This window comes from Trifolium pratense, linkage group LG2, assembly GCF_020283565.1.
Source record: "Trifolium pratense cultivar HEN17-A07 linkage group LG2, ARS_RC_1.1, whole genome shotgun sequence".
Classification (NCBI taxonomy): Eukaryota; Viridiplantae; Streptophyta; class Magnoliopsida; order Fabales; family Fabaceae; genus Trifolium; species Trifolium pratense.
This window is the reverse complement of record NC_060060.1, coordinates 33,366,485-33,392,383: the sequence shown is the minus strand read 5'-3', so window position 1 is coordinate 33,392,383 and position 25,899 is coordinate 33,366,485. Positions and strand designations below refer to the sequence as shown.

General features: G+C 31.1%; 4 protein-coding genes across 4 annotated transcripts; all 4 read right to left on the bottom strand.

Annotated features, from left to right (window-relative positions):
* Window positions 1-58: 58 nt before the first annotated feature.
* On the bottom strand, window positions 59-5,771 carry LOC123910645 (beta-xylosidase/alpha-L-arabinofuranosidase 1). Its single transcript, XM_045961812.1, has 7 exons — window positions 4,731-5,771; window positions 3,219-3,506; window positions 2,566-2,735; window positions 2,370-2,467; window positions 1,724-2,074; window positions 1,031-1,441; window positions 59-808 (listed from the first exon to the last, which is right to left on the bottom strand). Exons 1-7 carry the CDS (start codon window positions 5,175-5,177, stop codon window positions 237-239), a joined length of 2,337 nt encoding a protein of 778 aa, XP_045817768.1. The 5' UTR covers window positions 5,178-5,771; the 3' UTR covers window positions 59-236.
* A 2,794-nt stretch (window positions 5,772-8,565) lies between these two features.
* Window positions 8,566-10,502, bottom strand: LOC123904592 (ATP-dependent DNA helicase PIF1-like). Its single transcript, XM_045954236.1, has 2 exons — window positions 10,445-10,502; window positions 8,566-9,425 (listed from the first exon to the last, which is right to left on the bottom strand). Exons 1-2 carry the CDS (start codon window positions 10,500-10,502, stop codon window positions 8,566-8,568), a joined length of 918 nt encoding a protein of 305 aa, XP_045810192.1.
* A 2,920-nt stretch (window positions 10,503-13,422) lies between these two features.
* LOC123910644 (laccase-14-like) lies at window positions 13,423-16,587 on the bottom strand. The gene is made up of 6 exons (XM_045961810.1): window positions 16,447-16,587; window positions 16,203-16,354; window positions 15,295-15,539; window positions 15,066-15,182; window positions 13,785-14,738; window positions 13,423-13,553 (listed from the first exon to the last, which is right to left on the bottom strand). The coding sequence occupies exons 1-6, from the start codon at window positions 16,585-16,587 to the stop codon at window positions 13,423-13,425; spliced, it is 1,740 nt and encodes a 579-aa protein (XP_045817766.1).
* Window positions 16,588-22,209: 5,622 nt separating this feature from the next.
* On the bottom strand, window positions 22,210-25,000 carry LOC123910643 (laccase-14-like). Its single transcript, XM_045961809.1, has 6 exons — window positions 24,860-25,000; window positions 24,616-24,767; window positions 23,933-24,177; window positions 23,686-23,802; window positions 22,467-23,423; window positions 22,210-22,340 (listed from the first exon to the last, which is right to left on the bottom strand). Exons 1-6 carry the CDS (start codon window positions 24,998-25,000, stop codon window positions 22,210-22,212), a joined length of 1,743 nt encoding a protein of 580 aa, XP_045817765.1.
* Window positions 25,001-25,899: the final 899 nt, after the last annotated feature.

Genomic DNA, 25,899 nt, shown 5'->3' with positions numbered 1-25,899 from the left:
TATTTAGTGCATCTCAATACACTTATATGTGGTCAAATCATATATATAAAGTGTCTTATAGTAGAAACTATTGATTTTGATTTCAAATTTGTGATTTGAGTATAATGTTACAAATCATGGAATTTTGTTACAGTTGCCTCAAATTTATTTCTGGTTTCCTATAAAAATTCTTTTTAAGGAAACCAAGAAAAATGGAAATAAAAACTAACTCAATGTAGAGAATTTGAAGACTTGTTTCAAATCCTTACACTCAATGAATACTTCAAGTTTCCAACATGAAGCATGTGCTCTCCCAATGGAACTTTTCGGTTTCCAAGTTCATCAACCACACTCAAATCTTTGCAAACGTCTACCTTGAACCTAACCAATCCTTCCGATTTTCCAGCCAATTGCATTTTCTCAAAACCCAACAAGTGTTTCTGAGGTGCATTGTGCACATCAGGAGGTGTAAAAAATAACAACACTGTATGGCTACTACTCATTTTCGCCATGTTCTTGACACTTAGATGAATATCAAATGCCAAGTTTTGACAATGCTCATCGGCAACATCCAGTGACTTGCATTGTAAGGAACGACATTCGTGATCCTCGGCTAGAGGAACGGACACCAACTGAGGCGCTTTAACTATTTTGTGTTCGACCGTGCCGAAGCTCATTCCGTCTCCAAATGAGAAAACAGTTTCTCCTTTATAAAATCTGTAAGTCCTACCAGGGTAACCAGTATCAGGATCAGCTCTCATGTTCATGTTTGTCATCGGTACCTTTTCTACATATGATTGTGGATACCATGTCATCGGTAGCCTTCCACCTGCATCACAAAAATCATCCATTAGTGTCAATGTTGTATATCGTTTTCATTTTAAATAATGTCTGCGGCCACAATCTGTGTCGCGACATCAAGTTTTTATGTCTCCAGGATCACAATGTGACCACAATTGAGACTGTATCGGCAGTTTTTGACTGCAACTCTCCGTAATAATAGAGATTATGGCGTGACCTCAAACATTGTGGGAAAAAGCGAATGACTTACTTGGATTATAGAAGCCAAAAATAACATCAGCTATTGCAGCTCCACCCGCTTCTCCAGGGTAGCCAACCCACAAAATGCTTGTGATTTTATCATTACTTTTGGCAAAGGAAACATCCATGCCACCACCAGACATTATGACAAGAATCACAGGCCCTTTGGATGCATTTGCAACTTCACTCACTAGCTGTTGTTGCTGTCCTGGAAGTAGAATGTTAACTCTATCAAGACTTTCTGCTTCTATAGCTAGATTTGCACCTACAACAATAATGGTTGCATCTGCTGACTCTGCAATCTTCGTGGCATCGTCTATCTGAGCATTGGCACATTGCACATCAGGACAACCAGGAGCATAACTTGTAGGAACCAACGCAGTTAGGGCTTGCAAGGGTGATGTATATTTGCAAGGGATTCCTGCAAAATTTCAGGAACTTGTCAAATGTGATGTTAAGCAAAAGTTAAAGATAAGAAGTCCTCAACAATAATAACAAACCATTTGATAAGTTTTGTCTCAAGTTAGTATGTTTTGTACTTTTATGCATAATATGTAAGGCATGTTTGGATTGACTTATTTGAGCTTATCTACTAGCATAAGCACTTGTGTGGCTATTCGAGGAAGTTTATAGAAACAACTTATGACATGTACATAAGCATATTTCAACTTATGCAAATTGCAGAAGTAGGAAATTTTGATACCTTCATAGTTTCCAATCATGACCCTTGTAGCATTAGCATTAGGTCCTATAACTGCCAATGATTTAATGGCTTTGGAACTTAGAGGCAATGATCCTGGACTATTTTTAAGCAACACAATCCCTTGTCTTGCAGCTTCACGGGCTAGCTCTTGATTCTCTGGAGTGCACACATCTTTTGGACCAAGTTTTCCATAAGGTTGCTTGCTTGGATCACCATCAAAGAAACCAAGACGCATCAATGTTGCAAAATTGTTCGACACAGCATTGTTAATAGATGCTTCATCCACAAGCCCTTGCTTTACTGCACCTTCTGTATATTGGCCTAGATAACTTCCACAGTCCAAATCTAATCCTGTTAAATCAAAATTTACATACGGAAAAGATAAGTAAACTGTTAGAACAGCAATTCGGTTCAAAAGAAAAAACATACGAAAAACACAAACACACGATATTTGGTCACAAAATTTGGCCAAATGTGCCTATCTCTTCGGCTGCAGTACCTTACTACTAATCAAACTTAATGTTTATAGAGTACAACGTGTGTTTAAATACTACGATTCAGTTTACGCGATTACTCCTGAACAGTAAACTATCCAGCACTTTTCATTGGAATATGTAAGTACAATTTTTTTCTCATATTTTGTTACCTGACAGTATGGTTTTGGCTGCAGCTTCTTCAGGAGTCTTGGTATAATGTTGATCTTTAAAAAGCACTTCTACTGAATCACAGTCGGAAACTATATATCTATATTCATCGCATAATAAATTCATATTACTTAGTGTAAAGACAACAACATGAATAATGAAATCTAACTAAATGAGATTTAGGAGAATTCTAATTACCCATTTAATTTCCATTTGCCTCTGATAACTCCCTTAAGAAGGTCAGGGTCTGCACAAGTTGGCTTTCCATTGACTTTGTTGTAGGAACACATCACACTAGCAACATTCCCATCAATCACACAACTCTTAAATGGAGGTTGGAATGTGTCATCCAAATCTTGCTGATTCACCTAACAAAATCAACAAATAAAAGGGGTACCAGAAAATGAGTTTTTGCATTCATAACCTTACAAAAACTACTAAACACTGACACAGACACAAACATCGAACACAACATTGATACTAACATATGTAATAATTTGAGAAAATGGAAGCGATTGAATGTAATCACATGTGTCAAACTGTCAGCATGGTACACGACATTGTTGGACACTGACATATTTCAGAGACTCGAACATGCTTTCAACCTAAAATGTCAGTGTGCTACATAGTATAATCCTTTATAACACCGACATTTCTGATTGAAGGCGTGTCTGGTGTCCGACACGTGTCAATGTTCAACACCGACCCAAAACCGGCACATGTGATTACTTCAATTAATTCATTTTCTTAAATTATTACCGGTGTGCGTTGTTCTTCATAGGTACAATCACATTAACTTCTTAAGTTAGGTAACTTCTTAAGTTTTCAATGAAATGTAGACAGATTATTACCACAGCATTGAAGGTGTAACGCTGAACACCTTTCCAGTTATCAACATCATAAGCTGTATAATGTTTGCAACAAGCAGCAACCTTAAGCTTGTCGGAATCTCCGTCATCAGTTTGTTGCAGACCTTTCACATATCCTGCTGCATATTTGCTACTTAACAAAGGGTCTTCCCCTGGTGTTTCTTGTCCCCTTCCCCATCTCGGATCTCTAAATATGTTTATATTTGGTGACCAATATGTCAAACCAGCCAACCCTACATTGTACATTGCTCTTGCTTCAGTTGAAACAACCTGAAATTACCATAAATTAGTCCTTAACACCACCATTTAGTGTCTAAGCTTAACTTTAATTAACTAACTAATTGATAATTATCACAAAGTATATACTTTTGCAGCAAAATAAATGAACACTACTTTTTCATGATTAAAATTCAAACCAACTAATTACATTAACTTTTGATTCAATATGCAAGCTGGAAATAAAAAAGATAGTACAAATTTGGCATGATCACCCTGAGAACTCACCCATATTTGTGTTTCATTTATTATTCTATTTGATCAATTTAACATTTGTACCTAAAAGGCTTTTGCTTTTATGCCAAAAGCAATAAAGAAAGGATGATGAGAAAAATACACAGATTCAATTATTCAACCATGTAAGTTGTAACTACCACCTACTTTCTTTAATCACTAACTAATACTACATTTAACCTCGTTGCTAAACCACCTACTATTAATACTCAAACCTACAAAATTTAACAACTAATATCCTCTTAACCCCATTTTTATAAACCAAAGATGTATGTGGCTCGTGCGTGCAACTGAGGAAACTAATCCCGAGAGCTCAGAGATTGAACCCTGAACAAATGCTTAAGCGGCCTAAGTATTTGTAAATGTGGCACGCCATGATGGTTACTTTCTTTTAAATGGATAATGTACAATTTTAGATTGGAACCAAAAAAGGGTCATTTCTCATTCAAAAACTACACCAAAATCTGACATTTTCAAAAAAGATCCACCAACTCCAATGAATAAAATTACAGTAACAACTTTTTATGTCTCTATTCAATAAAAGGTTGAAAAACATCACACTTTCCCAGTTTTTGACAACCCTACTCCCAAGAAAGAAAGAACAAAAAAATAGAAGAAAACTTCTATGTACACCATTTCTCCCACAGTAATGGACTTATTTGCAAAAAAAATTGTTTCATAATAATCTACCCTTTCCATTTTCAATACAATATTTATCATTTTTTCCAATTATACCCTCTGATTAATACTAATTGTATCACTTTTTTTTTAATTAACCCTCTGGTTTCTAGGGAAAAGGGAGTCCCGGTAATCCAAGATTCGGCCGTGACACAAATAAAGTCCGGCCAAAAAAGTGTTCCCACCAAGAATTGAACTTGGACTCTACCGAACCGTTAACTTAATAATCACTTGAAGCTAATGTTTTGGTTATTGCATCACTCTTAAATAAGTAAAATAAAAAAGAGAGAGAAAGAGAAAACTCACACTTCCAATGGCTTGAAAGAGAGAAGTGTTGAAAGAAGCTGCAGTAAGAATAGGCATAGGAAAACTAGTAGCACCTGGAACCAAACTTGAAAAATGTGTACCAGGACCAATGTTAGAAACTCCATGAAGAGCTTCAGACCACCATTCATACTTTGGTATCCCAAGTCTGCTCACTTGAACAGCAGAGTTTCCAAGGTTCCCTATTTTCTCTTGCAGTGTTAATCTCTTCACCAAGTCTGAAACCCTATCTTCAACCGACAATGACTTGTCACAGAATCCATAACTTGATAAATTCGTATTCTTGGCAACATCGCAGGCAAATACAGTTGATGTTTGGCCATAAACATGGTTACAGTTCAATAAAACTGTTGCATAAAAAATTGTGAAACACAGGAAAACAGAGGAAACAGAGAAAACCTTCGGTTCTCTGTTTTCAGTGTATGCCATAACTGTAATGTAAACTCTAAAAAAATCTTAAAACAACAAAACAATCAAAAGGGTATGTTTTGTTTTGTTTATTATCTATGAATTAAACGAAAAATGTGTTCTTTTGTTTTTATGAACACATTGTTTTTTTTAGTGATGTGTGTTATTTGAGGGGAAAAAAATGGAACTTTGAAAGACCCTTTTGAATGCAGTTGTTGTTTTTTGGCAGAGAGCCAAAAGAACAACTGAAAGAATCAATGTATTGTAATGTATCTTACCAAGATTTAACTTGGTCTCTGTGTTTGATTTATATATACTGTATAGTGCGTGCAAGGTGGTTTTTTTATTATTAATTTTCTACTATTTTAGGTGAATTATTATTTGCTTGCTACGGTAAATCATTCACGTGAGGAGTACTTTTTTGGCATTTATTTGGTTTGTTTTGGGGATTCAGTAAAACAGATTGTAAACTGAAAAAATATTGCTACAAAAATAAAAGGTATCATATTGTACTCAAGAAAAATATATGATTCCTAACATAATAGTAATTGATAATTGCATGAAAAGGGTTCTGTGTAAGTGAGGTAATTTGTGAATCTTGTGAAGCTTAGTTGGGGGATACTATTTTAATTAAATTTTCAGTATATACCAACTTGGACCTAGGAAGCTTTTAGCCTGTATCAAATAAATGATTTTAGAGGGGGTCATTTTCATGGATAATAAAAGCCAATAGCACTTGTATTGGATGATAAATGAAACAAATTTTTTTTTTTGCCGGTTAAAATTTAACCTTTAAAGTAAATAAATGGAATATTTCAAATTTAATTTTTAATATTTAAATTATATTTCAAATATAATTAGTTCAGTTACATTGATTTTTGTTGTATAGAAACGGAGATATAGTATATGATATTGGTATAAGTATTTTGTGACTTTTGTTTGTGTTATCTGTTTGGTCATAAAAATACTATGTTTGATTGTTAATTTGTTTATGTATGTCCTCAAATTTTTGATAGTGTATAGTATTAGTAATATTTTTTAATGATAATTTAGTGATATAGACTACACTATAGACTCCGTCTAAAGTTAGAGTGTATGTTAGGACCAGTTTCTTTATTACTACATTCAAAAAATAATACTAGTAGCTTTATTCGGTTGGTGGTTCAATTCTTGCAAACAAAGAGAAAATGATGGAAGAATAATAATTAAAATGTATAGTTAAGAAAGAAAAGAAAGAGAGAAAATGATGGAAAAATAATAATTAAAATGTAGATAAGAAAATATCTCACATCACAGTAACTTATTGGACACATTGGAGACAGCAGGAATATATGGTGGTGAAGTGAAGACCATGAAGCCCGTGCTTGTACAGGGTTAAGCAACCTTAAAAAATCCAACTCAAACAAATTTTTTTTAAAAACTATATGTCAAGAATCATCAAAATAATAATTTTTTTATTGAATTAATTTTTTTTAATAATAAAATTATTATGAGTTTAATGGCATAAAAAAATTCTTTTCTGAAATTCTTAAACAACATTTTTAGAGAACTTAAGAGAATCTCACATCCGTCGATGTGAGATGGTCTGAATATGTATTTATAAGTGAGGGCAATCCTCACGTTATAAACTGATTTTATAAGGATGAGTTAGGTCCAACTTCATATTCTAATATGGTATCAGAGTTTCTCCACGATCCGCTAGACCGCGTGCTATTAGGTTTCTGAAAAATTAGGTCATCCATCATTTATATCTGCCTATCAAGCCCAATTGTACTGAATGCGAGGAAGGGTGTTAATAGTAGACCCAACATCCAATTATAATAGTCAAATAATTATTAGCATGAATTTTTTTTATAACATTTATTAGCATGACTTTATTAACACTTGTTAATACTGTATGACCTTGTAATAATGGTAAGTGCATTTCTCCTCTCTGCCTTATTCAAAACAGATAAAATACACTTTTGAATCATATATGTTGGTAAAAAACTATACTAAAAAAATTAATTTCCAATACAATATACTACACTATTGAGATATACTAATCCTCTAATAAAAATGAAGAATTGTGAGCTACACAGAAAACAAAAACAATTGTGTAGATAATGATGATTGAGATGCACACAGAAGTGAGAGCATGATTTGTCTAAGAATAAGATGATGAACCGTGAAGTCTAAGTTTAGATGAGAGGGGACCTACCCAGTGGACTGGCCTGTAGAAACAAACAGATTCATAAGTGAGTGAAGGGCCATCTCTTTGTAGGGTCCTAATTGATTCAGTAACCACTCCTATTGCTGAGTTATATCCTACCTGTAAAGCACCACCCATTCAATCATTATCCATTTGTCAAAATTAATAAATACACGTTTTGCTTTTCAATTAATTTTGGTCTTCACTTTATAAATTTTGGATAGACTAAATCATCATTTTAAATTCCAAAATAGTAGTAAGTGCATGATATAATTTGTTAAATTTTTATATGTAGATTTCCATCATTTCCCATCCATGCTAATTAGTTTTAGAATTTAAATGACAAAATTTTAATACACATAAAAACTTAAGTTTTTATTAGTATATATAAAACAAGTGTTTAGTTAACTCAGTTGACATGACATCACATTATATATACAGAAAGTCGGAGTTCGAATCTCGGTCATTCAACTAACCATTATATTATTTGAAGAAAAAAAAAACTAGTGTTTAAAATTTCATATGGCGTGATATCAATGCAAACAAGTCGTGATGACAATTAATTGATTCCTACACAATTAGTTAATAGAAGAGTATTTTGAATTGAGTTTTTTTTTTATAATTTTTTTGACACATTTTGAATGAGTTAATTAAACAATTTGGAAAGCAAGGTTTTGTATATTTGAGATCTCAAATTATAGACATTAACAATCTCATTGAATATGTACCAAAAAAAGAAAAAAACAATCTCATTGAATATAAAATCCGTGGTTCATTCATTTGGATATATTGCATGATTAATTCAGATTTGAGAATGAGAAGTATTTATAGGAAATTGAAGTCACAATCACAAAGAAAAAAAAACCACTATTTATAGGAAATTGAAAGGGATATATGAGTTGCAAGTTGCAAGTAGGCAGTGTCAGTCATCAGTACTGGTATACTACTCTTTCGTGGTAATAATAATGGGCCAATGTTATGTCTGGAATTCTTAACATTATTATGAATATTCCCTCCAATTATCTTCCAAACTCCTATTCCTCCTTAGATTTAAACTAGAACATCGACCCGTGCGGTGCACGGGTCTGATTAGCGGTAAGATATATAATGATTAAATAAGACATGATAATTCTAATAATGTATGGTATATGAAAAAAGTTGAGTAACATTAAACGATAGTTCAACAATAATTTTGAATAAATATTCATACAAAGAAAATTATGTTATATTACGAAAGACTTCCTTATAGACCACGTTCGAAGTCTTAGTCGTATCTTCACCGTTGTCATCGTTGATCAATATTTTTAATCCTTTTCTAGAAGTAACTCTTGAAATTGCAACATACAACTGACCATGTGAAAACACTGGCGACAGAAGATATATCCCAACATGCTTTAAAGATTGTCCCTGACTCTTATTAATAGTCATCGCAAAAGAAATCATTATAGGAAATTGTCTCCGTTGAAATTTAAAAGGAATTCTCACGTCATATGGTGTTAGAGAAAATCTAGGTTTGAAAACCTGATCACCAATATTACTTCCTGAAATAATTTTTCCTTCAAGAGCACGTTTTCCCAATCTCGTAATAATAAGTCTTGTTCCATTGCATAATCCTAATTTTTGATTCAAATTCCTTAATAGCATAACTGGAACTCCAACGTTAAGTCTCAACTTGTGATTTGGAAGTCCTGACGTAGAAATCGTGTTCAAAAATTCGGGAGTATGAACATCATCCACTGTTTGACCGTCTACATTTTGTGTGAATGGAGTATCATAACTCAAATATGTTTTTTCTTCACCAAGAATTAAATTCAACATATAATCATTTATTGTGTCGACTATTGAATTTTTAGGAGCTACTATAACTCTATTTTGGAAATACTTTATATCGTTCATGTTTTGTAAAAATTGGGGATATGTGCTTTCAATGATAGAAGCAAGAGGATCACCTGAACTTGGAATCAATAAATCTGATGGAATGTCAAGTTTTAAATCATCATCGTTGTCATCTCCAATTTCTCCATAACCAACACCCAAAACCCATTCAAAAAAGCACCACCGAAAAAAATATTTGAATCCTAAATACTCCCTCCGGTCCTTTTTATAAGGAACACTTAGGGCAAAAAATTTGGTCCTTTTTATAAGAAACTTTGACCAATTTTCAAATGTTTTAAATGTTCAACTTCACTTATGCCCTTATTTATTATGAGAGAGAATTTAAAAATAAGTAAGTTAGTTGAATAAAGAGTAATTAAATAAGGGTATACATGGAATAAATTTAAATTTATAAGAGTGTTAAATGAAAATAACTATGTTAAATGTGATTCATTGGTCTGTGTGATTTTTTCAAAGTGTTCCTTATAAAAAGGAACGGAGGGAGTACTTTGTAAACACGTAAAAAAAAAAACAATATTTAGATCTACAAAAGGACAACCAATATATATATATAGAATACATTTAATCACTAAACAATATTTGAATCCTAAATACTTTGCAAACACGTAAAAAAAAAAAAAAGGAATGTTAATAAATATAAAGGAAATTATTGATGGCGTTTATCAATTATTGCACATAATTTTAATCACAATTTGTATACTTGGTATAGTGGTTGAGAATATTGTCTTGCACTGAAGGGTTGCGGGTTCGAATTTTAGTCAAGACAAAATTGTATTATTTTTTATTAAAAATTGCAAGACAAAATGGAGGGAAACGGGAAAACCAAATTAGGGTTTAGAAATTGCTTGTGTATACAAGCTTATAATATAAAAGATTGTGCCTAGTTAAAACTACATGCAGTCTTGCAATTAGGATATATTTAAAACGTTTAATTTTAATTAAATAGTTATAGATATATTTTGATTGTAGAATTGCATGTAATTCGGATTCTCCTAACAAAGTATTATGAATCGGAGACCTTATTTTTTGTATGATCCTATAGAGAATTATACATATAGACCTATAGTAATCATGGTAAAGAAAAATGGACCTATGTAATAATTTAACATTAATTCATATTAATCATGGTAAAGAAAAATGTACGCAAGACCAATCTTACTACACTAACATAAGTCAATTGAACTAATAAAGAAATATGGACCTTGCTTTTTCGGTGATCCAGAAAGCAACTCAATCTTCTTCAGCCAACTAACATGCATGAACAATTTTTTTAATACATTTTGCCTTGTAATTGGCCAATAAAAATTAGTTAAGGAAAGAGTGGTTACAACATGGACAAGTACCCTTCAACAATTAGTCGTTCCTGTTAGGTGGTGGTATTTGGTGTAATATTATCTTATATTCTTTAATTATGAGTACCTATAATTTGGGAACATTTATTTTAAAAAAATATCCTATAATTTAAAGTTATAGCCTATAATAAGTATTCGGATCGACAGAAGTGTAATTTTTGTTTTGTGAATATGAAAAGAGAAACAAAAAATTACCTCTTTAAATAAAGAGGTGACGATAAGAAATAAGAAAATGATGAGCCTTTCCTGAGAGATTAATTTATTGTTTTTCTGTTCTTGTTGTTTCTCTTCTTTTTTCTTTTTTGATTAGCCTTGTAACAAAAAAAAAAGGCAGCATAGAGAGAGCAGGAAAAAAAAAAGGAAAGGACAATAGATAATCCATATTCATAATTCAACGTCTTTTTTTTACTATATCATGCGAAAAATGAAGATATACTCCAAAGCAATGATATATGGATATTCACGTTTTATATATATCAGATTATTCACGTTACAAAATATGATTAATTCAGTTGAATAAATAATTAATTTAATTTACGATTTAAAAATTGTTGTTAAAAGTGGATGTGCATGCATGAAACATTTTTTATTTATTAGATCTTTGCTAGCATTTTTAATTTAATTTATGAATAAGAATATACAATCCCATGTAAAGCATCTATTGTGTGTTTACATGATCATGCAAGCTTAACTAAACTAATATGAATTAATTATTATATGCTGGATCTTCAAATCTAGAAATGGACTGCACCCAATACATGCACTTTTAATTTCAATTATATCCATAATTTATTTGGAAGAATGGCAACGACCCGTGTTGTGTACCCAATGATAATGAGATGATACAACTAGCGATTGATTCTCTCCATAAAATGGTAGGCAAAACCACCACATTCTATAGTATTTTTTAGTTAGTTTGTCTCATGTTCCAAATTATATGGTCTAATCCGAATTAGTAGTTGTGTTTGTGATGTGTTTTTTTAATGAGACGGATCATATTTTCGGTCATTGGCCACTAATTAAAAGGTACATATATACATGAGTGTGTTTCAATTTCAGCTTTCGAGTATCCGATAAGGCCATCAACCATTTATATCAAGGCTTCAAGTCCAATAGCGTTGGACGTGAGGGTGTGTGTTAAGAAGTCTTACATTAGTTGCGAGATGGCCTAACTATGTGTTTATAGAGTAGATGCAATTCTCACTTTACAAGCCGATTTTGTAAGAATGAGTTATGCCAAAAACTTAATTTTAAAAATTGCTCATTTAAGCGTGACGGAAAGGATGATAGACCTATGGACAAGGGTTTAATAATGAGACAAATAAGATTGTATTTTTCAAATGCAGAGGCATCAATTCCTTATTATACTATGTTTGATGTACTAAAAGACAGAGCAAAAATTGAAAGGTATCACTTTTGCTAATTATAGGGTTGTGAGTGGATTGGTATAAAACTAGAGAATATGTGAGGATTCAATTTATTTATAAAATTAATTTACATTCATTATTGATGTATATTTTACACTCATATTTGTCTTCTACATGAGTAGCATTCTTCTTCTTCTTCTAGAGAGTACAGGAAGCGGGAAAACTTGACTCGAACCAAGAACTTCTAGCATACTACTCAAAACACTTATCACTAAATCAAATATAGACAATGTAATGATGATTTAATTGTTTATTATTGTTAATTGTTATTGATTATTATGTGTGTTGATAATTTTTATATGAGTTGGTGTCATTCTGTTATTGGACTCGACAATAATATCAATTGGGCCTCACATGGGCTTTACTTTCTTTCCATTCAAGCGAAATTGAGAAAATTTCACCCCCCTCGTAAAATTACACCTTTACCTTTACATTTTTAGTACACTAACCATTTCGGCCTTGTATAAACCAAAACCATTCATATTTTATTTTTTCACTCAAAATCATACAAAGAGTTCCGGTTGATTAGAGAGAAAAAAATAGAGTAAATTTTCGTGAATTCAAACCAGAACACTTTTATGAGTGTCCTGAGTTGCAGTAATGGTCTATGGAGACCATAGAGAGTGGAGCAGTGAACAGCATTGGGCCATGTATTCTATGTTTGTTACTCCAAATACCACTTTTTGCAGTTTTGGTGTACTAGCAGAAAGATAATATTATGATTCAGATTCTGCATATTTAATGTTTGTTTGGTTGATGATTGTTTCATTGGCATTGAAGCCATTTGGAGTTCCTTTACAGTCCCACTTGTTGTTTCTTCAACTACATTAATTCCATCATTATATTATTGCCACTCACTCAAAGTCTCTAGGACTACTCCCACCTATCCCATTAATAAGTAAAAATTTACTATTTAGTTTATATTATAGATCAAATAATAATATATTGTGTTAGAGAAGATGATTTAATAACGATAATTTAACAAAAAATCATCTCAAAAAACTTAAAAAATAAAAGTATAACAAAAATATAGTACTAATAACTTTTAGAAAATATTACTATTAAATTATTTTGACTCATATTTTTGTCTATGTGAGGAATGCAAGTGAAGAACAGCTACCTTTTGGAATTCACATTAACCTCATTATTTTTGGCCACTCAATTATGTGAAACATGGAATTTTGACTATTTGAGCACCTTTTTTAGTGCCGGTCTAGAAGAGGCCAAGAGGGTACACTACAAAATTTGATTGTACAATTCCACTTTTGAATATAAGTACAATTTTGACCCCAAAAAAGAACCAAAGTACAATAATAATTCTACATAATTCTTATTTTTTTTGTGGCTATATCTTACTCCACTTTCTCATACACAAATAACAGCACTAATTACTACAAGTCTTAACATTTAGGTAAATCCTTAGGAGGTGGTAGCATTTGTGTTTGAGAATTAGGGCCATCTTTTACTAGAAACACCATATTCATTCCCCAACTAGCATGCCTCTCTATGTGACAATGCAGCAACCACATACCTAATCATAATCAAACAATAAAAATGTTACAATTTTTTAATTTAAAAAACTTACTAGTAAAATAAAATTAAACGTGTCCCTATGAGCGTAGCTCAGTTGATAGGGATATAACATTTTATATACAGGAGTCGGGGTTCGAATCCCAGAAACTCCACTTATTCACCTTAATGATGAAATATTTAGCTACTAAACTACTTGACAAACAAAAAATTTCGATCGATAAAAAATCACCTGGATTATTAGCCTTGAATCTGATAGCAACCCAACCGTTCTTTGGTACGCCAACTGTTGTTTCCTCAGGTGGATCAATAAGATTATAATTTTTTGGATCTTTTTTAGGATCAAAATTACCAAAACCCCAACCAACAACATAGAAACTATATCCATGCAAATGAACAGGATGATTATCACTTGCTAACACATTAGTCCCTTGCAATATAAGCTCAACACTAGCATCATACTCCAAAACCAACACTTTAGTACTAAATGATGTACTCAAAAAATATTCCGGTAATTTTTCAGCTGTATAGTTAAATTCCCTTTTTGGGATTTTTGGAAAATCCATTTCAAACACATCAGGGATTTTATAGTAATAAGCACTTAAAAAATCGATATCCGGATGCACAAGACTAATGTTGTTCACACTAGCCGCAAACCTCATTCCAAACGGACCAGTACAGGGTTTATCGTGGGTACAATTGAGCAAATTAACCGAAAAAGTGAACAATAAATGTGTGTCCACTTTTTTAGGGACATTTATTGGATGAGTTTTTGTTGCAAGGCTTCTAAATTTCTTTGTGAAGCTAGTTGATGCTTGTGTGTTGTTGTAAGGAGGAAGATTAGGAAGAATTGGACTTTTTTTGTGATGTTTGTGAGAGTTTTTATATACAAGTAATGCTGTTGTAGTTGTGTTATCAAAACCAGCACCAAAAGCACTAGAATATGATCTTGCAGCCATGAAATAGTGACCATGATGTTGTTGATTTGCTTCCAATAGAATGTCCATAGATTGCCCAGGTGTGATCATTATGTAATCTGTTTTTATTGGTTTTAAGTATAATCCATCTTTACCAACTAATGTTAATTTATGATTTGCAATGGCAAAGAAAAGTTCTTCATCCATTACTGCATTGATTATTCTAAGAAGATATGTTTTTCCATAGTCCACAATCATCTTGAAAGTATCTATCAACATTACAAGAAAAAACTCATGTTTAGGTAACTTTTTTTTGATACAAAATATTTGTAGAGTTTAATATTCGAAATGGATTAGATGCAGTCAGCTGCAGTTATCATCTTTGAACCATCCGATTAAAATTAGACGGTTTAGATTTTAAATTGATAAAAGAGCATATAAAAATAGTGTTAGAAATGGATTAGATGCAGAGATTGATGCAGTCAGCTGCAGTCATCATTTCTGAACTGTTTGATTAAAATTAGACGATTTAGACTTTAAATTAGTAAAAGTGTATGTAAAAATAGTGTAAGAATGGAATGTACCTTTTTTGGAGCAAGGGTATAGATAACCAGGTTGACCATTTATTGTATATGCATTTGATAAAATTGGTTCTCCTCCTGTTTTGTTTGCTACACTTGGAATTTCCATAACTTGTTCCTTCCACCACTCTCCTTTAAAATGATGAAAATTTCAATGTAGGAATTGTGCTTAAGTCATAAGTCATAAAAATGACTAAAATTGTGTCATAAGTCATAAAATTTTAAAAAAATATGGAGTGAGTACCTAGTATAATTGGAACCTCAGCATGAGGTTTAGGAAAGGGATAAGTGTGTCCACGTTTAGGATAAATGATGACAGCTCCATGAATTGTGGCTCTTGCCCAACCATTATGTGCATGCCACCATATTGTTCCTTCCTCTGTTGTCAAATGTATAATTTGTTTGAACATATTTCCTGGTTTAATTGGGCATTGTGTTATGTATTCAGGTCCATCTGACCATGGATTCCTCACTTGTCTTGCTCCATGCCTGCGAAAAAACACTCCTCGAATGAATCATACCACAATGTTACATACATAGATGTGCACTATTTGTTATCAAGTGAAGGACAAATTAATTTGATCATAGCACAATGTATAGATACATACATACATAGACTATTGAAAGATAAAAACATTTCTAACTATGAAGCACGGACACCGGACACGATATGAACATTGATACGTCGACACTAATAGTAATTTGAAAAGGTGACTCAATTCAATGTAATTATAAATGTCAGTGTCTTACGCCGACGCGTGTCCTACACTAGAACACGTCTAATCTAAAGAGTGTTTGTGTTTTATTAAAAAAATCATGCCCTTCTTGTCCCATCACCTTGAAGAGATTATTAAAAGACCAATTTTAAGCCCAAACAAATAGATAAATCCGAATTTTTTTTTTCTCAATTGAATAGATAACTTTAGACAAGAGCGGTTTCTAAGAATCATATGGAAAAAGAAGCTCACCAAATTATGCCCAAAGCTTACGTAGATGCACCAACAAATATCAAATTCCAAGATGTACTCAATCTTTTGTTTTTGAAAAATAGTTTTGGTACATGTCAAATTACAAGATAATAAAAAAAACTATAGTTTATATATAAAAAAAAAAAAAACATGTACAAGTTATATGGTTTAGGAATGAACATACCAATGTAATGTTATGTTATAATTTGCCTGGTTATAAACCTTGACTACAAGTGTGTCTCCTCTATGAGCTTTCAATGTTGGACCAGGAAATTGTCCATTTACAGTCAAAATATTCTTGCTACTACATAGTCTTGTGAAAGGTGCTGATCTTATCTGCAGAAATACAAACCATTTAATTGCAAATATTATGCATTACCATCATCATTAACTAGTGTAAGAGAAATTAAAGAAGCACATATATATACCACAAACTTGTGATGGTGAACTTTTCCATTTGCAGCATGAATCAGAAGAAAATATAGTGCAGAGAGTAACAAAAATCTCAATGCAGAAGCTGGAGTCTTGAACTTGTTGGTGATCATCATTTGGCTAGGATCATATGCCATTGCTATAGCCTCAAATTATATTTTTATTTTGACTAAATTATGGCCTCTATATATAGTTGATACTTGAAATTATAATTATAATAATTATATATATGCTCTTTGACTGTCTAATATTAGATTTAGTGATTTACCTTCTATAAAAAATTTGATTTTTTTTTTCTTTAGAGATTATGCTGATTTTCTATTTTATTTTTTAACTTTTTTTAAAATTCATAGAATGGAACTGATTTTTTTAAAAGGAACAGAATCATTATCAAAAAGCTAATTAGCGTATATAAAAATCTTATTATGAAAATTCAATAGATACTTCATATGAAAAACTATAAAATAAAACTAGTTTTTGCACCTATAAACTAATTACCTTATACTCTTGTTAAAAATAAACCAATTACCTTAGATAAATACTTTATACGAAAATTCAATAAATACTTTATATTAAAAATATACATTAAAAGTAATTTCTACTGCTAATTGTTTGACAAGACAAAATTTAAAATTCAATAGATACTTCGTATTAAAAACTATAAGATAGTTTCTGCACCTATAAACTAATTACCTTATACTCTTGTTAAAAAAAATATAGCAATTACCTTATGTAAATATTTTATATTAAAAATATACATTAAAAGTAATTTCTACATCTATTTGTTTCACAAGACAAAATTTAAAATTTGCAGCAGACAACTTATAATCCTTTTTTATTTATTTGGAGAAAACAGTTGTATCTTAGACGTACGGCTAGAGCTGGGTATATTGGCCAAGGTCTGCGGACCGACCTATTTAACCTTATTTAACCTGCTATCTGCAGGGACTTAAGACCAATTTCTTTTGGTCCGTTTAAATTTTTTCCCTTGTGGATTGGACCGTTAAAATCGCGGGTTTGCGGGTTGGCCCATGACCTGTCTTTTTTTAATTTATATAATTAGTTATAAATTTTATCACCTATAAATTATAATTTGATCCATCTTCAAATCCAACTTAAAAAAGTCGCAAACTTTATATATTTTCATTTGTTACTTATTTATATATGTTATAACATAAAATTATTAATAATATAGTTTTTTTTATTTTTTATTATATCAATATTTTGCTAATTTAGTTTATTTTTTTAAAAAAGTAATTTTTAATATTTTTGTAATAGTACGTGGGTCGACCGTTTAATCGGGCTTACGTGGACCGGATTCGGACTTACATATCATAACTCGCTTATTATTCGGGCTTATGCGGGGCGGGTTAAACGGAGCAGGCTAGCCCGCATACTCAGCTCTACATATGGCCAAAATAAATCTCCTCGCAAGATAATTGGATTTTAAGAAATACTCTCTTGGATTTTTCGCGCCCCGCCGCCCCCTGTCTTTCTTTCTCAATCGCTCCCTCTGGATTTTCAAAACTACTCTCCTTGTAAGATAACTAGCGAGCATTAAACAAGAGCAAAATTTAGAAAAACACATTTTGTTGAACGAAACTCGCTCTAAAAGTAATAACGTGTTGAAACGAAACTCGCTCTACGCCTAAGCAGGGTGTGTGGGGTAGTGTAATTAGATGAAATCTTTTTCAAAGGAGCTTAATTAACTTAACTAATAAAAATTTATTTGAAAGTTAGATGAATTAATTTTGAAAATCATGTTGTTAATGTAACATAAAGAGGTAATATATTTTGACACACAAATTGATATCAATTCAAATGGGTATCACATTTTAAAAAAATGGGAGAGGTGAATTTTTTTTTCTTCTAATAGTCTAATATGTCATAGTAGATATTCATTAGTTATAGATGACTATCTATCTAAATTAGTCCTGCTACTACTCTAAATTTAGGTGGGGATTCAAAAAAAAAAAAATCCATCTCCTGTAATTGTGAATTGAATATTGAATGACTATAAAAAGAAAGAAAAACAAAGAACGAAGAATTAAAATAAAGGTTCAAAATCTAAGATAATCTAAGATAAGAACAAAAATTGTATGTATTCCACCCACACTACATGGGTAGAAACGAAAAAAAAGTAAATATCGAAGTAATCGGGATAATTCAATAAAAATTATTCAGTTTTGAATTTTGAATTTCACTTCGACTAGATAACCTTAAAGATAAATAACTAGAGTGTTCGGGGTTCGAATTTCGACTTCTACATAATATATGAGATATTCTTACCAACTGAGTTAAACTCATAGAAACAGCAGGAAATTTTATTAATTTGAATAATACTATAATAACTATTTTACGAGTGTAATACATTTCAAATATATAATTAATCGGTGGATGGTTAATAATAAAGTTAAGTAACATTTGTACATAACACGTTAATTATCAATTGAACACTATGGTTACTAATAAAATCTTTTCAAAATATATATCATTATCATGTGATGTCTTTTCACTCTATTTTTGCTAAAAAAAATGTCCAAATATATATGATATATTTATGGGTTAAATATGTTTTTTTTGTCTCTATAGTTCTCCAGAATTATTTATGCGTTAAATATAGTTTTAGTCTCTAAAGATTTTTTCACATTTTTTTGTCCCTTAATTTTTTTCCTTCAAGGTTTTTAGTCCTTACTTTTAATTAAACTATTGTATACTTTGATATTTTTTAATGATATTTTATATTCATGTTTATAATATTATAAGAATATATCTGATAAAAATTTTGATTTTTTTTTTAACATAAGATGAATTGTTTATGAATTTTTATGTGCAAAAAACTAAAAAATTCATATTTAATCCATCTCTTGTTAAAAAAATTTAAAATTTTGTAAGAGAGATTCATATAATATACTAAACATGACCACACAAAACAATTTAAAATTTAAAATGATATACACAAGTTGAATGAAAAGTAGAGACTAAGTTATAGCCTCTATAATTGATACTTAAATTATTATTATTTTTAAGCAAAAATGGAGAGCATGACATCATAGTAAGTCATCGACATTCCAACTATGTTGGCACCTCAATGCACTACCACTCCTCTACCATCTCACCAAAAATATTATTAAAATGAAAAACAAAAGAAAGGGTGGGGGGGGGGGGCATAAACCAAACCCACCAAAACAAGATTAGCGAAAGCGATAATTAGACAAACCAACTCTATCTCTAAAGAAACTCTCTCGAGAGCAACTTGATAATTGGTCCCACCAGACTAACCCATCAACAAAAAAACACGCATTAGCTAATCTGTCGGCACAAGTATTTCCTTCTCTATAAATATGAGAAAATCTAAAACGAAAATTTCTAACGATATGAAGACAATTTTTCCATTTAACCTTCAGCTTCCAAGGGACCACATTCACATTAGTAAAAACTTGAACTAAGAGGATAGAGTCACATTCAAGGCAAAGATCGGTCAATCCTTTAGCATAAGCAAATTCAATAGCATAAATTACAGCGCAAATTTCAGCATAAAGAGAGGTTGCAACACCAATATTAGCTGAAAATGCACTTAAAAAAGTACCAAGATGGTCTCTAAAGATGCCACCACAAGAAGTTATACCTGGAGAACCTCTAGAGGCTCCATCAGTATTGCACTTCACCCAAAAACTAGGAGGCATGATCCAATTGACTTGTTTAATAGATACTTAAAATTATAGTTATAATAATTAAGCTCTTTGATTGTCTAATATTAATTAACTTAAATCAATAGATTTAGTGATTTACCTTCTATAAAAAAAAATTTGATTTTTTTTCTTTAGAGATTATGCTGATTTTCTATTTTACTTTTTTTTTTTGGAATAAAAAGTTTGGATTATGGTGCAAAAATAAACATTCTAGATAATACAGAGAGAATGTTGTCTTGTCAGGTATGGGGAATTTTTTTTCTACCCCAATAATTGTCATTCTACCCCAACATTAATTTTAAATGGACGAATTTACCCTCATATAAAAACTAAAACCCTGAAGAAAAAAGTGTTCTGACATGTATTTTTTTTTGTTACCGGAATACTTTGGAAAAAAGTGTTCAAGTATATAAAATTTTTCTAATTTTTTTTTTTTACCTGAACACTTTGAAAAAAAGTGTGTAGGTATGTAAAATTTTTCCAAATATATTTTGTTACCAACACACTTTGAAAAAAAGTGTTCAGGTATGGACGAATTTTTCTAATTTTTTTTTTGTTACCTGAACACTTTGAAAAAAAGTGTGTAGGTATGTAAAATTTTTCCAAATTTATTTTGTTACCTAAAATAGAAAAATTTTACATACCTGAACACTTTTTTCCAAAGTGTGTAGGTAATAAATTTGGAAAAATTTTACATACCTACACACTTTTTTTCAAAGTCTTCAGGTAACAAAAAAATTAGAAAAATTTTACATGCCTGAACACTTTTTTCCAAAGTGTGTAGGTAACAAAATAAATTTGGAAAATTTTTACATACCTACACACTTTTTTTCAAAGTGTTCAGGTAACAAAAAAAAAAATAGAAAAAAATTATATACCTGAACACTTTTTTCCAAAGTGCAATGTTCAGGTATGTAAAATTTTTCTAATTTTTTTTTGTTACCTGAACATTTTGAAAAAAAGTGTGTAGGTATGTAAAATTTTTCCAAATTTATTACCTACACACTTTGGAAAAAAATGTTCAGGTATGTAAAATTTTTCTATTTTAGGTAACAAAATAAATTTGAAAAAATTTTACATACCTGAACACTTTTTTCCAAAGTGTGTAGGTAACAAAATAAATTTGGAAATATTTTACATACCTACACACTTTTTTTCAAAGTGTTCAGGTAAAAAAAAATTAGAAAAATTTTATATACCTGAACACTTTTTTCCAAAATGTTCCGGTAACAAAAAAAAATTTACATATCAGAACATTTTTTTCCAAAGTGTTCCGGTAACCAAATTTTTTTCTTCAGAGTTTTAGTTTATATATGAGAGCAAATTCGTCAATTCAAAATTAATGTTAGGGTAGATTGACAATTGTTGGGCTAGAAAAAAAAAATTTCCAGGGATGGAAGCTGACTTGGGTCAACTGACTGGCCCAATGAAAAAAGCCTGAAGCAGTATGGAAGCCTAAAAATATTAAAATGTTGATACGAAACTCGCTGTATGCCTAAGCAGGGTGTGTGGGGGTGGTGTAATTAGATTATATCTTTTCCAAACCAGCTTAACCTTTTATTTTTTTTATAAATTAAGAGAATAGCAGATATCAAAGAAATTTTAAGAATATCAATTAAGGCATACATAAAACCCCTTGTTGTCTACCATAGTCTCATATGTAATAATAAAAAAAGAAAAAAGGTACAAAAGAAAAATAAACTAGGGTACATGAAACCTGAACCAGCAAAGTGCTATTTGTTTGACTTGACACTAAATTTTAAATTTGTAGCAGACAATTTACTAGTACTGTTATTAAGGTAAAAGTTCACTTAATATACAATATATTATTGTGACGTAGATCAAATAACAATATTGTTATGGAGTTTTGAATATTTGAACACCTTTTTTATTGCTGGTCTAGAAGAGAGTATACTACAAAATATATATGATTGTATTATTTTGACCCCAAAAAATAAAAATAAAAATAAAAATCAAAGGACAGTACATAATTCTTATTTGTTGTGGCTATATAATCTTACTCCCCTCTCTTCTGATACATAAATAACAGCACTATTATTACAAGTCTTAACATTTAGGTAAATCCTTAGGAGGTGGAATCATTTGTGTTTGAGGAGTAGGACCATCTTTCACTAGAAACACCATATTCATCCCCCAACTAGCATGCCTCTCTATGTGACAATGCAGCAACCACATACCTGATCATAATCAAACAAAAAAGTCAGAGTTCGAACTCCAGATACTCCACTTATTCAATTAATGGTAAAATTTCTAATCACTACGCTAGTTGACAAAAAAATAAATTCTGATGGATGAATAATTACCTGGATTATTAGCCTTGAATCTGATAGCAACCCAACCATTCTTTGGTAATCCAACTGTTGTTTCTTGTGGTGGATCAATAAGATTATAATTTTTGGGATCTTCTTTTGGATCAAAATTCCCAAAACCTGAACCAACAACATAGAAAGTATATCCATGCAAATGAATTGGATGATTATCACTTGCTAACACATTAGTCCCTTGCAATATAAGCTCAACACTGGCATCATACTCCAAAACCAACACTTTAGTACCAGGTGATGTACCCAAAACATATTCCGGTAATTCATCAGCTGTATAGTTGAATTCCCTTTTTGGCTTTTTTGGAAAATCCATTTCAAACACACCAGGGACTTTATAGTAATAAGCACTTAAAAAATCGATATTGGCCGGATGCACAAGACTAACGTTGTTCACACTAGCCGAAAACCTCATTCCGAACGGACCATTACAGGGTTTATCGTGGGTACAGTTGAGCAAATTAACCGAAAAAGTGAACAATAAATGTGTGTCCACTTTTTTAGGGACATTTATTGGATGAGTTTTTGTTGCAAGGCTTCTAAATTTCTTTGTGAAGATAGTTGAAGCTTGTGTGTTGTTGTAAGGAGGAAGATTAGGAAGAATTGGACTTTTTTTGTGATGTTTGTGAGAGTTATTATATACAAGTAATGCTGTTGTAGTTGTGTTATCAAATCTAGCACCATCAACACTAAAATATGGTCTTGCAGCCATGAAATAGTGACCAAGAGATCGTTGATTTGCTTCCAATAAAATGTCCATAGATTGGCCAGGTGTGATCATTATGTAATCTGTTTTTATTGGTTTTAAGTATAATCCATCTTTACCAACTAATGTTAATTTGTGATTTGCAATTGCAAAGAAAATTTCTTCTTCCATTACTGCATTGATTATTCTAAGAAGATATGTTTTTCCATAGTCCACATTCATCTTGAAAGTATCTATAAATATCACAAGAAAAATTAGATGGATTAGATGCAATCAGCTGCAGTTATTATCTCCGAACCGTCCGTTTAAAATTAGACGGTATGGATTTTAAATTGATAAAGTGTATGTAAAAATAGTGTCAGAAAAGGATTAGATGCAGTGATTGCTGGAGTCATTTTTTCTGAACCGTCCGATTAAAATTAGACGGTTTAGATTTTAAATTGATAAAAATGTATGTAAAAATAGTGTAGGAATGGAATGCACCTTTTTTGGAGCATGGGTATAGATAACCAGGTTGACCATTTATTGTATATGCATCTGATGTATTTGGTTGTCGTCCGGTTATGTTTGCTACATTTGGAACTTCCATAACATCTTCCTTCCACCACTCTCCTTCGAAATGATGTGAAATTGTGTTTAAAAATAGGAGGACCAAAATTTGTAAATGAGCCAATATAAAAGGACTAAAATTGTGTTTAAGTCTTTTTTTATATTTAAGTTGATGCACGTAAGGAGTGAGTACCTAGTATAATTGGAACCTCGGCATGAGGTTTAGGAAAGGGATAAGTATGTCCACGTTTAGGATAAATGATGAAAGCTCCATGAACTGTGGCTCTTGCCCAACCTTGATGTGCATGCCACCATATTGTTCCTTCTTCTGTTGACAAATTTATAATTTGTTTGAACATATTTCCTGGTTTAATTGGGCACTGTGTTATGTATCCAGGTCCATCTGACCATGGATTCCTCACTTGATTTGATCCATGCCTGCAATCAAACACTCTTCCAATCAATCATACCACAATGTATAGATTCATACATAGATGTGCATTATTGAAAGGTAAAAAATCAGGGAATTTTTTCTTGCTTCCTTCTAATTTTCCTAAATACCCTGCTTGTTACCTAAGTAGCAAACAACAATTTTTTTTATCCCAACCCTATGTTTGCACCCGTCACACCCCCCATAAAATATTTTAAAATAATATAGTTCTCTACTTAAGTAGCGAATTGAGTTCACACTTTAAGTAGCAAACTGTATCTTTCTAGATTTTACATTTTTACACACTCGCTACTCGACCTACAAAAGGGGTAAAATTAAAAAAGCACAGGGACGCGAAAAGAAACCCTTCAAAAATTATGCATTTCTTATCCCATCATCTTAAAAAAGAAAAATGTACAAGTTATATGGTTTAGAAATCAACATACCAATGTATTGTTAAGTTATAATTTGCCTGGTTATAAACCTTGACTACAAGTGTGTCTCCTCTATGAGCTTTCAATGTTGGACCAGGAAATTGTCCATTTACAGTCAAAATATTCTTGCTACTACATAGTCTTGTGAAAGGTGCTGATCTTATCTGCAGAAATACAAACCATTTAATTGCAAATATTATGCATTACCATCATCATTAACTAGTGTAAGAGAAATTAAAGAAGCACATATATATACCACAAACTTGTGATGGTGAACTTTTCCATTTGCAGCATGAATCAGAAGAAAATATAGTGCAGAGAGTAACAAAAATCTCAATGCAGAAGCTGGAGTCTTGAACTTGTTGGTGATCATCATTTGGCTAGGATCATATGCCATTGCTATAGCCTCAAATTATATTTTTATTTTGACTAAATTATGGCCTCTATATATAGTTGATACTTGAAATTATAATTATAATAATTATATATATGCTCTTTGACTGTCTAATATTAGATTTAGTGATTTACCTTCTATAAAAAATTTGATTTTTTTTTTCTTTAGAGATTATGCTGATTTTCTATTTTATTTTTTAACTTTTTTTGGAATAAAAAAGTTTGGATTATGGGGAGATACACGAACCTCACAAAGAATTTACAATGAAATTTTATGTACAAGTTACCGATTAAGGTATATCGAAAAACTTGTTTCTTATGTGAACAAAATGTCTAACCATTTGTGTCAATTAGACTCTACAAATTTATTAATTTTCTTGATATATAAAAGAAATAATGACAAGGAAAAAGAAAAGGAGAGGGAGAGGGAGATAGTATACCTTGTTGGGGTTATTCTTTATGAAATTAAAATTCATAGAATGGAACTGATTTTTTTAAAAGGAACAGAATCATTATCAAAAAGCTAATTAGCGTATATAAAAATCTTATTATGAAAATTCAATAGATACTTCATATGAAAAACTATAAAATAAAACTAGTTTTTGCACCTATAAACTAATTACCTTATACTCTTGTTAAAAATAAACCAATTACCTTAGATAAATACTTTATACGAAAATTCAATAAATACTTTATATTAAAAATATACATTAAAAGTAATTTCTACTGCTAATTGTTTGACAAGACAAAATTTAAAATTCAATAGATACTTCGTATTAAAAACTATAAGATAGTTTCTGCACCTATAAACTAATTACCTTATACTCTTGTTAAAAAAAATATAGCAATTACCTTATGTAAATATTTTATATTAAAAATATACATTAAAAGTAATTTCTACAT